The sequence below is a fragment of the Lampris incognitus genome, chromosome 1 (genome assembly GCF_029633865.1).
Source record: "Lampris incognitus isolate fLamInc1 chromosome 1, fLamInc1.hap2, whole genome shotgun sequence".
Taxonomy (NCBI): Eukaryota; Metazoa; Chordata; class Actinopteri; order Lampriformes; family Lampridae; genus Lampris; species Lampris incognitus.
Window position 1 is genome coordinate 117,050,417 of NC_079211.1, and position 17,476 is coordinate 117,067,892.

The following is a 17,476-nucleotide window of genomic DNA, read 5'->3' on the forward strand; positions in this document are numbered from 1 at the left end:
CCCACAATGCTACCACAGACACAAGACGTATGCAAACATCGCTGGACAAACTCAGACACAACAATAGCAAAACAACAGCTCTCCATGTCACACGATGCATCCATATGTCACGCTCACTTACTTCCTGATGACTGGTCACATGGCATAACTCCCTGGTACTGACATCCTGTGATTCTTAAAGTGACCAAAACAATATACAGGAACACATAAAGAATTAATTTAGAAATTCAAGAATTCTAACATGTTAACCTAGTTGTAACGAAACAGTGATAATAGTACTTTCCATATTGTCCAGCACTAGGGTGGAACATATGATCGGAAATCCCTCGTACCCAAGGGGGCAATACAGCCAGGTTGTTTCAGGGAAAGGGACCAGGGAGAGCAACCAAAAATGCAGTACCAGAAGAGTTTCTGTTGTCACACTACATACAGCAGCTAACTGGCAACAGTTTTGAAACCCCAACACAATCAACTACAACTATTTTATAATACGAGGATATGGTGAGGTATTGGTAGGTATAGGACCTATATCAGAAAGATGTGCATGTTAGGGGTAATACTATTGCCTGTGCCCCTGACCAAAGCAATGGGAAAAAGAACAGGGTTAAATGCAGAGAACAGATTCATTGTGACAAGAAATTCGTTATAAGAATACAATGACAAAATAAAGTGTCTTTCTTTCTTATTTTGGTTTGGATTTTGCTGCAAGCCGAAAACATGATGACCAAAACAACACAGAATACATGTTTTCCAAGAAGAAGAATTGTAGATTTGTATAAAAATACAAGGTGGAAGAAATGCATGATTTTGGCACACATTGTCAGAGGTACATTAGGGCATAGGCTAAATACATGAAAACATTTTTCACGAGTTTTATTTTAAAATCACATTCATAAAGTAACCTAAGTAACTAAGATGATGCCACAATGCACAATCATACAGTCGGGCACAACGCAAGATATTTATATTGATTTTATTTCGAACATTTAAAATAACAAAATAAAATATATAGGCAGGAATACAAGAACAAATGGAAATAATAGTGAACATATTTTGCAAACTCTGTAACAACACAAGTAATAACTAGACCATGTTCGAAAAGGGCGTAAGATGAAGTAAAGAAATTTTCTGGTCCTACCCCTTTCTCATACATTATCAATCAAACCAAAACAAAACTTTCAAGATGAAACAAAAAGAAAAAAAAGAAAAGAAATACCAATGCGTAGAGATCAAATAAACAAAACAGCGCAAGTCAAACAAGGCACCTTACACATCATGTATCATGTCATGTTATTCCAATCCACTTCTTTGTTCATCCATCCTATATCTGTTCAATATGTTATTTTAGTTGTTTAAACTTACTTATTGATGTACACGTCTTCATTTCTTTTTTTACAGTTGTTCCATAGATTAACCCTTTTGATTGATATACAATGAAGTTTTGCATTTATCCTCACTAATTGTTTTTTGAATATACCTATTCCTCTGAGATCGTGTTTACTTTCCCTCCTTTGGAACAACTTTTGGACACTGTTTGGTAACTGCTGATTTTTTACTCTGTTACATGATTTGAATTGTTTTGAAGTTAACCAAATCCTTAAATTTTAGTGCTTTCAGTTTGATAAAAAGTGGGTTTGTAGGCTCTCTGTAAGTGGTTTTGTTTACAATCTTATGGCTCCTTTTTGAAGGATGAAAATTGGATCTGTGTTTGTTTTGTATGTGTTCCCCCACACTTCCACACAGTAGGTGATGTATGGAAGTATGAAGGAACAGTACAAGATGTATAGTGCTGGTTGATGCAGGAGATCTTTGAGTTTATATAATATTTCAATTGACTTTGATATTTTTGCTTTAATATGCTTTATATGTGGCTTCCAATCTAATTTGTTGTCTGTTAGTACTCGAAGAAATCTGATTTCTGAGACTTTTTTGATTTCTACATCATTTATCATGAGCTTCTTGTTTGAGTTTGTTGACCGATTCCCAATATTATAAATTTTGTTTTGCTTAGATTTAGTGTTAAGTTTATTTGAATCAAACCAACTCTTAAGTTTCTTCAATTAATTTCCTACTGTATCCAAAAGTTGTTCTAAGTTGGCCCCACTGCAAAGTAGGTTTATGTCATCTGCAAATAAAATTATTTCTAGTGTTTTGGAAACCTCACATATATTATTAATATACAAAATAAACATCAGTGGCCCCAACAGTGAGTCTTGGGGAACTCCACACTTAACCTTCATTAATTGTGATTTATAATTATTAATTTGCACGACAAGCTACCAACAATTTGATATGTGTCATGTTTGCTTTCCTTACAGAGATTATGTGACTATGTGTGTGACCTTCTATTGGAGGAATCCAATGTCCAGCCTGTTTCTACACCCGTGACAGTTTGTGGGGACATACATGGTCAGGTAAAAACACCACAACTTTTTTGGCTAGGAGGGAAAAAAAAATACTATAGGTATTCTAATTTCCATTAAATTATCACACCATGATTTCATAAGGCCCATTTTAAAAACATTTGCAAACTGATTTTGTGTTACTAACTTCTCCTGCAAAACAAAATGGACTTTCTCTTTTTTGTTGCAACGGCATTAAGTCATATAAAGGTAAAGGTAGGGTGTGGGACTAGGGCTGTCAATGAATATTCCAAATTCGAATATATAACCGAATTGTAAAAAACAAAACAAAACAAGACATTCCAGTGTGAAAATTAATATTCGTTTGTGGAAGAAGAAAAAAAGCAGCCCTACCGCGGCTGTCTGCTTTGCGAATTCTCGTGACGGCCTTGGCCGCTGCACTGAATACGCTGCATGACAGACGGGAGTCACAGCGTCACTTTCGTTGGTTGAAAATGAAATTTAGGTCAAGCTGAAACGAGTGAATAATTCAACAACAACCGTTTAGTAAAGATGGCAGAGAGTTCACAACCCAACTCGGCCGTAGAGAGAGTGATTTTCACTCCAAACAATCTAAAGAGCGCCGTTTGGAAATACTTCGGATTTTTGTCAGAAAATGGAAAAATTGTGGAACCTGAGGATAAAGTTGTATGCAAGCAATGTCAGCTACAGTTAGCTTACCATTCCACCACTAGTTCCCTGAGAGCACGTCTAGAAAATATGCAGCCAAATGAGCATGGCCTTATGTCCGGAACTCCAGCCAAACAGTCACATCTGAATGAGTATGAATATTATCTAATCTGTATAAAAGTTAGGCTATCAAATAACACATTAAGTATGAATTATTCATCTCAACCTGAGACAGCGTGATCTCATTTCTCACTCTAGCACCAACCACGGCGCAGAGTGGGAGAGAAGAGAGATCGATCTGTGGTCTTTAAACATTATTTTTAAGACATTATTTTATTTGTTTATTTTGTAATGTGTAGGTATGTAGATCTTTTAAAAGACATGTTTACATTAAAATAAATATTATCTATACAAGTAGTTATGTTTCTCATTGTATTGGTTTGCCCTCTTATGGAAATAATGTGCAAAAATATATTCGAATGGGTTCGAACCTATGTGTTTCTTTTAGAAGGAATAATCGAATATCATTTTTGGCCAGTGTTAACAGCCCTATATGGGACTTCTACATAGAAATTAATGTCCTTGTAATTCAAGCCCTTGCCAAACGAGTTCACACGATGATGATACTCAGACATGGTACCAAGCAATTGTACCTACTATGATAACACCCTTAGACTGTATACAGGATTTCCGATTATCTTTTGACTTATTTATTGTGCTGACTGGGCAGTTCATCGATGGTTTCTGGATTATAAAAGATACTCACACATCTGTTCCTGAACAATATTATTTTTGTGAACCCATAAGCTCTAACACCATATTCCCACAGCCAAAATAAGTTATGTTTCACTGACTTTTTATTAATGAATTAAAATCTAAAATATAGTGCTTGTATAAGTATTCAACCCCTTGTGCTCTGAAAGCTCCAAGTTTACACAAATGACAAATTATTCCTAAAACAAACTCAAGTAACCACAATTGGACATGGTTAGTGTGCACCTGTAAGAAATTAAAGTAACTGTCTCGTTTATTGGTATAAAAAGCCCTCTGTGTAAAGTTCATTAGCCAGACGTGAACTCCTTCAGAAAATGAAGGCCGAGAAACATAATACTGAAGTAAAAGACAACGTGATTAATATGCAGAAGGCGAGAAATGGATACAAAACAATATTCAAGTGTTTGGATGTCTCACGGAAAACTGTTGGATCCATTGTCAGAAAGTGGAAGCTGTATCACACTACCCAAACGCTTTGTAGGACAGGCCATCCCTCAAAACTTAGTGTCCGAGCAAGACGTGGACTGGTGAGGAAAGCCACACGTGATCCTGCAATCACTATGAGGGAGCTCCAGAGGTCAGTGGCTGAAACTGGAGTAAATGTGCATGAGTCAACCATATCATGGGCTCTCTATAAATCTGGCTTATATAAGTGGAAAAAAGAAGCCGTTGCTCAAAACGGAATATAAAACACGCTTGGAGTTTGCTACCAAGCATGAGAGAGACCCAGTTAGGATGTGGGTAAAGGTTTTGTGGTCAGGTTTTGTGGCTTTTTGGCCAAAACGCAAAGCATTATGTGTGGCACAGACCTAATGCTGCTGATGCCCCTAAAAAACACCCTCATGGTAGTGGCAGCATAATGCTATGGGGTTGTTTTTCATCTGCAGGCACTGGGAACCTTGTTCAAATTGAGGGAAGAATGGATGGAGCTAAATACAGGGAAATATTGGAAGAAAACCTGTTGCAGTCTACCATAAAACTGAAGCTTGGGAGAAGGGTCACCTTCCAGCAGGACAATGATCCTAAGCACAAGGCTAAAGCAACAATGGCATAGCTCAGCAACAAAAAGGTGAACATTTTGGAGTGGCCAAGTCAAAGTCTGGACCTCAACCCCATTGAAAATCTGTGGCACAGACTAAAAATCGAAGTTCAGAGGTGCCATCCCACCATCCTGCAACACCTGTACAAATTCTGCCAAGAAGAAAAGGCAGAAATTACTCCAGAAGAATGTACAAAGCTCGTACATACTTACCCCGAGAGAGTCATGACTGTTATTGCAGCAAAACTGTACTCTACAAAGTATTGATATGTGGGGGTTGAATATTTATGCAAGCACTATATTTTAGTTTTTAATTTATTTTCAAAAAGTCAGCGAAACATAACTTATTTTGGCTTTGGGAACGTGCTGTTAGAGCTTATGGGATCACAAAATAACATTGTTCAGGAACAAATGTGCATATCTTTTATAATCCAGAAATGAGTGACGACTGTAAAGGGGTTGAATACTTTTGCAAGGCACTGTTACTACAGTAAGTATAGGTAGCGCATCCCTGCAAGTTGAACCAGGAGGTAGCTCAGCAATGTGATGAGCTATTGTTGATCATATTGGACATTTCAGACAGTAATTTCTAACTTTCACTTTTGTTTTCACTTTCTAATGCGTAATTGGGTTGATTTGGGCTTGTTGAGACATAGCTGGCCCTTGTGTTCCTTTGCCCCATAAGACACTGCTGTACCCCATAAGACAGTGCTGTGAAGCTGTGTCCAGCAGTGGTTCCATGTCCAACATCTCCTCAATGAAGCCAGTGAATAAAATGTTATCTTAACTGATAGGTACAATGGCAGGAGCACATAGGCTGTAGAATGACTTGCCTGGAGAGTACAGGCTAGTAGAATTTGTAAATTTGATTGACTTGCCTTTGTTGCATCTTTTATATATTTATTTATGCTATTTTTAAATTCTTGGTATTTTCTGTCGTCCCCCTTGTTTTAATGCATTATAAAAGAACTTTTGTTTTTCAGGCACTTTGTATTCATGACATACTTTTGTGATTTGACATGTATTGACCTGTCTTTTTCCATTTCAGTTTTATGATCTTTGTGAACTCTTCAGAACTGGCGGACAGGTTCCTGACACAAATTACATATTTATGGTTGGTATTTTTAAATATTTCCACCACAAGTTTGATTGATGATTTAATGTATTAACTTAGTAACAATTCATTGGTAACTTGTTTGGGAACGAGGGCACATAGTGTCACAGATAAGGACTACTATTATCGAGTCTGAGAAAGTAAGTGTGCTAAGTGTCAACCAGACACCTGGGACCAGGCCTGTCTTCAGAGTTGAGTGTTGTGAGTGCTCCACCTCTTACCAGCGTTGAAACAGTTTCGACTTCGAGGTGAAGCACACAGCTACTCAATGTGAGCATTTGTTCATTTCACCCTGGCTGCAGTCCAGCCACCTTGTACGTATGAATCGGATTGGTTTAATAAAGACAGGAGTCTGGATGCACGAGACAGTGGCACTGATGTAAAGACAGGAGGCGGAGCTGGAGGTGGCAGAATTGAAGATGCTAGGATTTTCACTGGGAGTGATGAAAAAGGACAGGATTGGGAATGATTATATAAGAGGACAGCTCAGGTTGGATGATTTGGAGACAAAGCAAGAGAGGCAAGATTGAGATGGTTTGGACATGTGTGGAGGAGAGATGCAGGGTATATTGGGAGAAGGATGCTGAATATGGAGCTGCCAGGGAAGAGGAAAAGAGGAAGGCCAAAGAGGAGGTTTATGGATGTGGTGAGGGAAGACATGCAGGTGGCTGGTGTGACAGAGAAAGATGCAGAGGACAGGAAGAGATGGAAACAGATGATCCGCTATTGAGACCCCTAACGGGAGCAGCTGAAAGTGGTAGTAGTAGTCTGGATGCACGAGCTGGATGCCTTGGTCTGTGATGTCTGCATAAGACTCTTACACAACACAAGCATGGCAAGTAAGACATGTGCCGCAGTGTCACAATGCACCACTAACTACTGCAATACTGCAATACTTATCCGTAACTTTCCCAGTCAGAGCACTTTACCCCTTTTTGGTTTGTTTGTAATCTACGTTGACGCTGGCTGTTAATGCTGAATGGGAGATGTAAAGAAATCAGGGCAAATTGTTAAAAAGCAAACAAAGAGCAAGAACAATAAAAAAGAATTTTTTTCATGATGAACAACAAAAACACACTTGGGCTTTGTTCAGGCTGCAGGCAAATCGGATTTGATTTTTTTTTTTTGAGAAATTAATCCAATTTGCCCGCAGTCTGAACAAGGCCCTCGGCCCTACAGAGTATACAGAGAATACATCAAGTAGGAACTGCAGTCGTAATCACTGTGTGGCACCTCATCATCTCAGACAAAAGAGCTGTTGTCAGCAACATGTATGACTATTGCCCTGATAGTAACAGCTGTGGGGTGGAACTGGTGCTGGTTCCATTATATTATTATTTTTTTTTTTACCGTGTTTCTTCACCTTCAGCCATTTTGCTCATTTATGCAATGAACCACTTTACCTACTTTATGCTATGAACCAATTTACCCTAAAAGAAATGCGCTCCCTGTCATTTTGAGATCTACCAACCAATAAGAACTGAGTAGAGCTTGAACCAGACGGAAAACAAAACCTAGTTCTACTTTGTCAAGACAGAGAGGCGAAACAAAGCCAAACAAATGAATAAGTAATGTTGGTAAAAGAAAAGCCGTATCCCAGTGGTTAGCACAGTCGCCTCACAGCAAGAAGGTCTTGCGTTCAAGCCCCGGGGTAGTCCAACCTTGAAGGCCATCCCAGATCGTCCCCTGTGTGGCGTTTGCATGTTCTCCCCATGTCTGCGTGGGTTTCCTCCCACTGTCCAAAGACATGTAGGTCAGGTGAATCGGCAATACTAAAATGCCCCAAGGTATGAATGCGTGTGTGTGTGTGTGTGTATGCATGTATGCAAGCCCTGTGTGATGTCCTGGGCGACCTGTCCAAGGTGTCTCCCCGCCTGCTGCCCAATGACTGCTGGGATAGGCTCCAGCATCCCGCAACCCTACTAAGGATAAGTGGCTTGGATAATGGATGGATCTTTTATATGTATAAAACTATTCACTATGTTCACTATTCCCTAACTCTTTGGCCACACCTCCTCAGAGAAATAATATTCCGCAATACTAAATCTATTGACCCCCTCCAACTCTCTGATCTGCTCTCCACTGCTCTCCCCCTGGAACCAGCCTCTACCTCACCTGATGATCTCACCAATCACCTCAACGCCAGTCTGTCTGCCTCCCTCAACACACTGGCCTATCTCAAAACAAAAACAGTCTCCTTCAACACCTCTGCACCCTGGTTCACACCTGAGCTCCGCACAATGAGACAGACTGCCCACCAACTGGAACGACTCGTCAAGAAAACCTCTCACTGTACATCAAGAAACCCGCAACCTCCACCTCTCTGCCTACAAAGAAGCCCTCACCGCCGCCAAGTCTGCCTATTTTTCCACTGTCATTAATGATTCCAACCGTAACCCCTGCACCGTCTTCTCCGCTGTGAACAACCTCCTCAAGCCCCATGCCGATGCCCTCTCCAACCCTACTCCTGAACACTGCAACTAATTTCTCCAATTTTTTGCAGACAAAATTGTCGCTCTGAACAAATCACTGTCCCCTGCATCTGACTCGGCAGCACCTTCTCCGGCCCCTCTTCTCCCCATTCCTCTTGACCTCCCTATCCCTCCCTCTGATCGCCGCCTCTCCCGGTTTGTTCCAGTTGCCCCTACCATTATCTCTGAACTCATCAGCTCATCAAAATCCACAACCTGCTCCCTTGACCCCCCCCCCCCCCACCGATGGCACTACTGTCTCTTGACCACGGCCTGGAGATAGGAAGGCGCTGTTCCTTTCACTGCCCTGTAGGCTAGCACCAGAGTCTTAAACTGGATGCGAGCAGCTACTGGGAGCCAGTGTAGGGACATGAGAAGGGGAGTTGTGTGGGGGAACTTAGGACGGTTGAACACCAGATGAGCTGCAGCTTTCTGAACAAGCTCCAGAGGTCTGATGGCCGACGCCTGGGCGCCAGCAAGGAGGGAGTTGCCGTAGTCCAGCCGGGAGATGACTAGAGCCTGGATGAGCACCTGTGCCATCTCGTCGGTGAGGAATGGGCGAATCCTCCTGATGTTATAGAGGAGAAATCTGCAGGAGCGAGCAACGATGCAACGTTTTCAGCAAACGACAGTTGGTCGTCCAGGATCACACCCAGATTCCTCACAGTCCGATTTGGCGTCACCACGGTGTTGTCAATGGTGATGGCCAGGTCTCAGTGTGGGCAACGTTTCCCCGGGAGGAACATCAGCTCTGTCTTGTCCAGATTGAGCTTCAGGTGGTGTGTCGCCATCCACTCCGAGATGTCAGTCAAGCACGCAGCAATGTGTGTCTCTACTTGTGTGTCAGAGGGAGAAAGGACAAGATCAGCTGGGTGTCATTGGCATAACAATGGTAAGAGAAGCCATGCGAGCGAATAACAGAACCCAGGGATGTTGTGTACAGGGAGAAAAGGAGAGGACCCAGAACCGAACCCTGTCGAACGCCTGTAGTCAATCTGCGAGGCTCTGACACAGATCCCCTTCGTGTCACCTGGTAGGAGCGACCAATCAGGTAGGTTGCAAACATTGAGAGTGCAGAGCCTGTGACACCCAGCCCCTCGAGGGTAGAGAGGAGGATCTGGTGGTTCACTGTGTCGAACGCAGCTGACAGGTCCAGGAGTATCAGGACAGAGGAGGCACCACATCACCCCAGTCCTAAAATGCCTCCACTGGCTACCCATCTCCCACCGGATCAGTTACAAAATCCTGGTTCTTACTTATAAAGCCCTTCACAAACGGGCTCCCCCATACCTCACCGACCTCCTCTCCCCCTACCAACCCTCTCAGTCCCTCAGATCCACCTCAGCCTCCCTTCTTTCTACCCCCAGGTCCAACCTCAGCGGCTTTGGTGGCCAAGAACTTCTCCAGAGCAGCTGCTAGGCTCTGGAACTCACTCCCCCAAATCAATTAGAGACTCAGAATCCCTCCCACTCTTCCAACCCCGTGTCAAGACGCACCTTTTCACCATTGCCTTCTCGTGCCCCCCCCCCCCCCGTTCTCTCGTCCACCCCTAGTCTGGGCAGACTGGGGACCGAGCGCTCAACCTGCCCCCTCCCTCAAATCCCTCCCCAAGCGCATCGGACACTGCTGCGGTCTGCCCACATTCAGGTCATTGGTCGGGACTCACCTCTTCAGACTTCATCTGTGATTTATGATGTTTGTTTTTCTTTCCCTTTTGTATCTGTCCAAGTCGGAGAGTACTGCTGGCGTCGTGTGTGGCTGCCGCTTCTCCCTCTCATAGCCCCGCTTCCCATCCACCCCTGTATGTCTGTGTTATGTTTATCTGTCGTCTTGTTTCACCCCATTTATTGTAAAGCGACTTTGAGTATTAGAAAGGCGCTATGTAAGTTTAATTTATTATATATATGTGTGTGTGTGTATATAATCACATTTCTTGCTAGTGGAACTTTCCTCTTTGCGTAGCAGCGACTACTGAGTGTCTCCTCCCAGCTCTCATCATGGGCTGTTTCAACCGTGCTGTCCCAGTAGTCCATGGGCCAGACGATATTTCGGTACACTCAAGGTGGCAAAACTTACTTATAATTTTTGAAAGGATCCATGTCTGTAGATGATATTTTGGTATGATAACCATTCCTGAGTGGCAGCTGTATCACAGTTATCAGCTCATGAAGTTAACCACCCGCTAAACTAAATTGTATTTTAGACGCTGGTGCATATCCTGGTTTAGCCTCATGGTCAGGACATTTTTCAGTGTTCTATAATATTGTCTTTGGTATCATTTTAAAGGGGACCTCCTTAGCTTTCATTCAAGCCCTGTTGTGGATATTTCTCACAAATATAGAGGTCACTTGAGCTCTTCAACCCGTCAATAACACACATCTTTCTGCAATTTTCGCCTAAACTATATACTTTCTTTTAGCCCTGTGGCATCTAGGAATATCAGGGACACAAAACACAAAAACTGGAATACTCACAGGACTGTAAAGATTCAGAAAATGTATAATATACCCATACTATTTCATTGTGTGAGGTGATTGTGAGCCTTAAATGAGAACTAGACCAAAGCCAGTTAGGTCACAAACTGGTCTCTATACATTTGTTTAAATACACAATCAAAATACATGATAAAAAGGAATGCCATAGTGAGGTAATGAACTATTTTAATATTTTAAACAACATTGACATTTACATATACTTAGTCAATGATACATGTAATCCCATATCATTAGTGGGTATATGTAATGGTAATGGGTAGGGTAATGGGTATATGTGAATATGGTTACATTATTGTTATCAAGCTCTGGGTAACCAAGTCCAGAATCAACATCCTGTGCATCAATAGACTACTACCACAGTAATACCATCAGAATCATCACACTGTCATTCATCAAACTGCTCGTTTCTCTCATCATCTGACTCCCCAAGTTCAAAGTCCAGTTCTGGACTATCCTGCTGTTTTTGGTTACTGCAGGTCTGTAACCTGCACATGTCTGTGCATGGAAGTCCATTTGACAGGCACATGCAGCTTGGCATTTTGCATGAATGCACACACTTGCATGTTAGCATTTCCAAGACCACATCTGGTGCAGGTGGGGAGCGCATCCAGTAAATGGCCAGCTTGCCTTCATCGTCTGTCCATCCATACTCAGTAGGGCTTGGCACCACAGGGTGAGCCTGCAGACAGCACTTCCATATTGCTGCCTGATAGTTGGCTCGTTGAACATGCATAAAGAGACAGTCTCTACATGGTGGCAGCTGGCTGGACTCAACCTCTCCCCTTTTGGTGCAGAAGAGCTGGTAACGCAGTTTGTTCACCTCAGCAGTGCTGCTATTAGCAACATACATCCGACAGGTGAACTGCTCAATTTTCTGGAACAGCTCATCACTCACATTCCATGTCTGTCCCAGTTGACTAAAAGTCTCTTGGCAGGAAGTGTGCTTTCTCACTATCTTCAGGGCATTCAGCTTCCCTCGACCAGCGAATGCACTGACAGTGTCGCAGCCTGTGAAGGCATGTAAGCCAATTAGGCTGTCACAGATGCTGTCTCCAAGTGAACTTGCCAGTTTGGTGATGTCGACAAACCGTGTGCGGTTCTGAGTCCCACACTTCTGGTAGGTGGGACAGGTGATGTCCTTCTGGAAGCCAAGACAAAGCACCATGACATCAGTGTCCTCAGCTGTGATGATAACTGACTTTGAGCCCGCATTTGCTGCATGCAGGAGCAGACGGGTGTCAGCTTCTTCATGTGTGGAGTGCAGTTCTGCTGCTTCCTCACACCCATCTTCTGTCAACTTGTAGCAGGTTTCCTCACAGGTCATGTACAACACCTTGCCATGCAGCATAGCTCTGTATCGTGGGAGTTTCCACTCTTCCACCAGAAACTTGATGAGACTGGTCTTGTTGGAGGAACTGCACAGAAATTTTCTCCACTGCTGGACGTGGTGTCCCCCTGCAAGATTCTTGTACTGGAGAGTGATGTCTCCACCCCGGTTCAGTCGTTCAGCATCTTTGATCGAAGTCTGGTGATAGACATAAAAAACAACATCAATCCTCCCACTCTGCTCCCTCATGGAGGACCTGGGTCAAGGCTGACTCTGCCACCTGTGCAAAGGTTTTGTTGTTGCCATTCATTTTTTGGACCAGGCTCATCCCATCAATGATGGAAGTAGATGGGATTGGGATGTCTTCTGCAGGAGATACATTCTTTTCAAGCTCTCTGGCAAGTGCAGCCTTGTTTGTTTTTCGTAAGGACCCATCAGCATTTGCCAGTGCCCATGGTAGTGGGCCCAATGGGTAGGCAAGGACATCCTTCAGATTCACCTTCCTGCTTTCAGCCACCAGGATCATGTGACTGAAAAGGTTTCTATCTGCCTTCAGAACCACATCCTGTGCTTTCTTTCCATGAGCTTGTTTTGTGCGGACATTGGAGAATGTTTTCAGACTTTGCTTGGTCATCTTGTCGTGGAATTTCACAGGTGGTGGGTCTGCATCTAACCTTGTTTGCTGGAATGCTTGGTAGGCCTCTTCTCCTTTCTCAAGAGCTCTCAAGAGATCTATGGTCACATCAGGTGGAGCCATGTTGCCAGTGGAGAGGCTAACCAAATCAATCTCATCAGGGGACATAGGATTGAGCCAGTTATTCTCCATAAGGTCCATGAGAGACTGGACATCTGCTTCATCTCTCTTGATCCTTGGACTCTGTAGATCTGGATGAGACCATTTGCACCTGCCTTGACCTGTCAGGTCTCTCAGCTGTCTGAGGTACATGCTTCTATACTCAGCTGTGAGATAATATTTGGTCACAGCTCCTGGCTTCAAGCTGAATCCCTTTGTCCCTCCAGCTGTTTGGGTGTCTTTGTTCACCGTTTCTTCTATAGCTTGGTCAACAGGGATTCGGCCAAAGGGATTGGTGGAGCCCAGTTGGACTGAGAAGCCTCCTTCCATGAATTCTGTGTACACATCTGGGTGTGTGATGGGCAGCTCAGACATCTGGGCGTAGTAGTAGGGGAGGTAGCGTGCATAATTCATCCTGTCATAAGCAAAGCACCATGGGATCATTGCTCGAATCCTAGCCAAGTGTAGCATCCAGTCTCCCTCTCTGGATGCTCGGATGAGCCCCAACAAGATTTCAACCATGTCCAAATAGGACATCCAGAAGTTCGAGAGGCTGCCGTTTCCACCTCTAAGGAACTCACGGTAGACTTCAAATAGATCCATGATGCGTGTACAAGAGCTGTTCTCGAGGACCTCCTTCAAAGCATGTTGTGAGACTTCTTTCCCAAGGCTGTCAATGGTCTTCAGTGTCTCATTCAGTCAGTCGCATGAGAGCCTCATACAGGAGCTTGTGTAGTCGCACTGCCCTGTTGTACTTGCGGCCATCCATAACACCAGCAATTGAGCCTTCTGCAATCATGCCAGACTCAATGCAGAGGTCTTTGAGTCCAGCATCTTGGAAACGCTTTCCTATTATTGCCAGCAGTGTGCAGATGGTGTGGAATACCCCAAGCCTAACGATGATATCATGGAACTTGTCATGGTGTTTCCATGTGATCTCGACAGCCTTCGCATACAGGGCTTGGTCAAAGACACAGACAATCTTCCTCAGGCCTAAGCACTGCATGATGCTCAGTGACTGGTTAAGCACCTCGTTGACAGTAGACATTTGTGTCGCTGGAGCATTGATGGTGGGCAGATAGCCTATATTGTCGGGGATGACCGTCATCTCTCCTCGAGTCAGGATGTTGAAGCCTGTCCAGCTGCTGACTGACTGTTCTTCTTGTTGTGACATGCGTGCTAGGACCCAAAGAAGGTTTTTCTCTCTGGCAAGCTTAGTATTGGCTGCAGTATCGGCATCTGACTTTTTGCTTTGTGGTGGCCCTACCCATTGTCCAGCATTGTAAGTTGGTAACATTGGTGGGGGTCCATCAATGCTTCTCTTCTTTGTTTTGGGAACAGTGGGCATGGGTTGGACAGGAAGTGGGTTGACTGGCTTTGCTTGCACAGCAATCCCATTGACTCTGTGAGATGTTCCCTCACCACTGACAGTTTCTTCAAGACGGTCGATATTGTCCCAGGCTAAAGTTGTGAATATGCCAGGATGGATGTTAGCTGGAAGGGCAATGCCACTCCCTGATGATGAGAGTTTCTGGAGACACAGGGCAGTGTTGATCTCTTCCATCTGTGAATAGGACACACTGTGACCAAGTCGGTTGAGGATGTTTATCAACTCTACATTTCCTGTCAACGATTTGACACTGAATGGCAGAACAATGTGCTTGGAAGGCTTGGTATTTCCACATGTCACTGCATATACTATGTCATGGCCAAATGACTGCAGAAGGCACTGCACTCTCTGGGATGCATGATCAGGATCATTTGAGCCTGTGAGTAGAGAGTACAGGAAGATAATGAGCGACTCTGGAATGGTAGGACATTCTGCTTCTGGTTTGACTTCAGGCGGCCAGGTTTGAGGAACATCTTGACTTTTAATGTCTGCTCTCAATTTGATGGCTGCTTTGGCTATAACATCTTGTGCACTGACACTTTTCAGGGTCTGCAGCTCCCTTTTGAGAGACTGATTTTCTTTGGCAAGTTCCCTCATGGACAAGTTATCGGGATAGAGGAGGAATTTTCCTTTCTCATCAGGGAATATCTGCAAGGCTCCAGCAAACTCACTCTCCAGGTTTCGCCTTATGTGCTTCTTGGTTGATTCCTTGACTTGGGCAATGCCTTGGGAGTTCATTGAAGCTACCAGTCTAGAAGAGAGATCAGTCATTGTCATCACTTGAGGATTGCCAAAAAGCTCCATCCTGATGAAGAGGAACAGCTCATTGTATGCCTTATTCACAGCAGCTTCATACTGGGCTGCAGCATCATCATCTTCATTGCTGGCAACCTCTCCTTTGGAAACCTCTTCTTTGGTGTAAAGTCTATAGCATGACCTGTGGTAGTGCCCTTCAGCTGCTACAAGGCCTCTACTCACAATGGCAAGGATTCTGCTGTCCCTTTTCTTTGTGGCTGCACTCCTGATCTTTGCATCAGCTCGCAGTTCTCGACACTGCACCAGTACTTCTCTCGTATTCTGTCTCTTGGAATATTTGCTGTTTTTCTGACAAAATATGCACTCTGCATCATAAGTCCTAGATGTACTTGGAGCATGTCGAGCTACTCTCTTAGATTGTTTCTCTTCAGCAGAGACACAACTTTTCTTTTCTTTTGCAAGGAGGCCATCAAGAATTTGCTTCATAGTGAAGATACTGCGACACTTTCTGTGGTAGTAGATTGCTGGAATCTGTCCCTGAGGAATGTCTTTTGCCAGTTTCAAAACTGGTGCATGATTTCGTATCTGAGCTGCCCTGAGTAGAGTTTTCCATGAGTCGACACTTTGTAGTGAAACCAGCTTATCTGTATCATCAGAACAGTGGATAATGCACTCCACCCGTGGGCGCTTTGGTATTGGGTAAAAACTTGCTTGTTCACCAGTGGCCATATTCAGTCAGTTTTCACCTGCCACATACAAACAAATACATGTAACTTAGGTGTATGAACACTACTAAAACAAAGTCTACTTTGCTTCACCAGCGTCATATTACCATTATTTATCTTACATAGCCACAAATAGATACATTACCTAGTTGCTATGCAACAGCTGTATTTTGTCCACATGAGGCCGCTAAAATCAACACAAGATGAAAGTTCCTCGTAGCCACTTTAACTAATCATATTAACATATACATTAAAAGAACATGCTAACATTATGGGAAATTAGCTTACAATCTTCTCCAGAGTGAGACAAGAAGATAGATACCAGTTTCCTCTATATGTGTTTAGTAGAAAGCTATCTGGCTGCACGTTAGCCTAGCTTAGCACAATGAATGGAAGTACACAGTACTGGTTATCCTTGGTTGTTGGCCAACTAAGAACTGTCCCAGAGTTTAAGCTAGGCTAATCAGTACCAGGGGTGTTGAAATGCTATATTTGTCAAAAATCTGGGCAAATACACAATCGTGAGAGGCACAGAAACAGGTTTTCTGAAAGAAAAATGAAATAGCTGCTCATTTGGAAAGGTTATCATGTATTATTTTACTTCTGTTAGTGTACCAAATAAAATGGCACCAGTGAAGTTGTGTCACCTTGGGTGATCTCGATATCTGGTCTGACCCATGGACTAACTGGCTTTGGTCTAGTTAGTTTCTTAGTAATAATGCCTTTCTAATTTAAGGTTCACAATCACCTCACACAATGAAATAGTATGGGTATATTATACATTTCCTGAATCTTTACAGTCCTGTGAGTATTCCAGTTTTTGTGTTTTGTGTCCCTGATATTCCTAGATGCCACAGGGCTAAAAGAAAGTATATAGTTTAGGCGAACATTGCAGAAAGATGTGTGTTATTGACGGGTTGAAGAGCTCAAGTGACCTCTATATTTGTGAGAAATATCCACAACAGGGCTTGAATGAAAGCTAAGAAGGTCCCCTTTAAAATGATACCAAAGACAATATTATAGAACATTGAAAAATGTCCTGACCATGAGGCTAAACCAGGATATGCACCAGCGTCTAAAATACAATTTACTTTAGGGGGTGGTTAACTTCATGAGCTGATAACTGTGATACAGCTGCCACTCAGGAATGGTTATCATACCAAAATATCATCTACAGACATGGATCCTTTCAATAATTATAAGTAAGTTTTGCCACCTTGAGTGTACCGAAATAGGAAATTTTGGGCTCTGGCCCATGGACTACAGGTGCCTACCTCAAATGCGAGCGGTGTTTTTTTGATAGAGGTCTCCAGTGGACACACTGCCTTGTTTTATGTAATCAGATGTCGGTGTGTTTATACTATAAGTGTGTTTTTTAATTAGGCGTTGCAGTGGGAAGAAAAAAACGTGTGACCCATTTGAGGAGGACTTGCAGGTGGCAAAATTTTGAGCTGTTCATTTTTTTTAACTTGTATGTGAAATTCTCAAGTTTTTTATAACTTCATTGCTCGTATTTTAAGGCCTCCCAAGCTTTGCTTAGCGCATTTTAATTTTACAGCC

At 43.1% G+C, this 17,476-nt stretch overlaps 1 protein-coding gene across 1 annotated transcript in view; it reads left to right on the forward strand.

Annotated features, from left to right (window-relative positions):
• The window catches only part of ppp6c (protein phosphatase 6, catalytic subunit), a 33,790-nt gene that overhangs the window by 4,044 nt on the left and 12,270 nt on the right, over positions 1 to 17,476 (forward strand). Inside the window, exons 2-3 of the mRNA XM_056274477.1 lie at positions 2,319 to 2,414; positions 5,894 to 5,959. Coding sequence (XP_056130452.1) covers positions 2,319 to 2,414; positions 5,894 to 5,959 — 162 coding nt within the window. The remainder of the gene's footprint in view (positions 1 to 2,318; positions 2,415 to 5,893; positions 5,960 to 17,476) is intronic.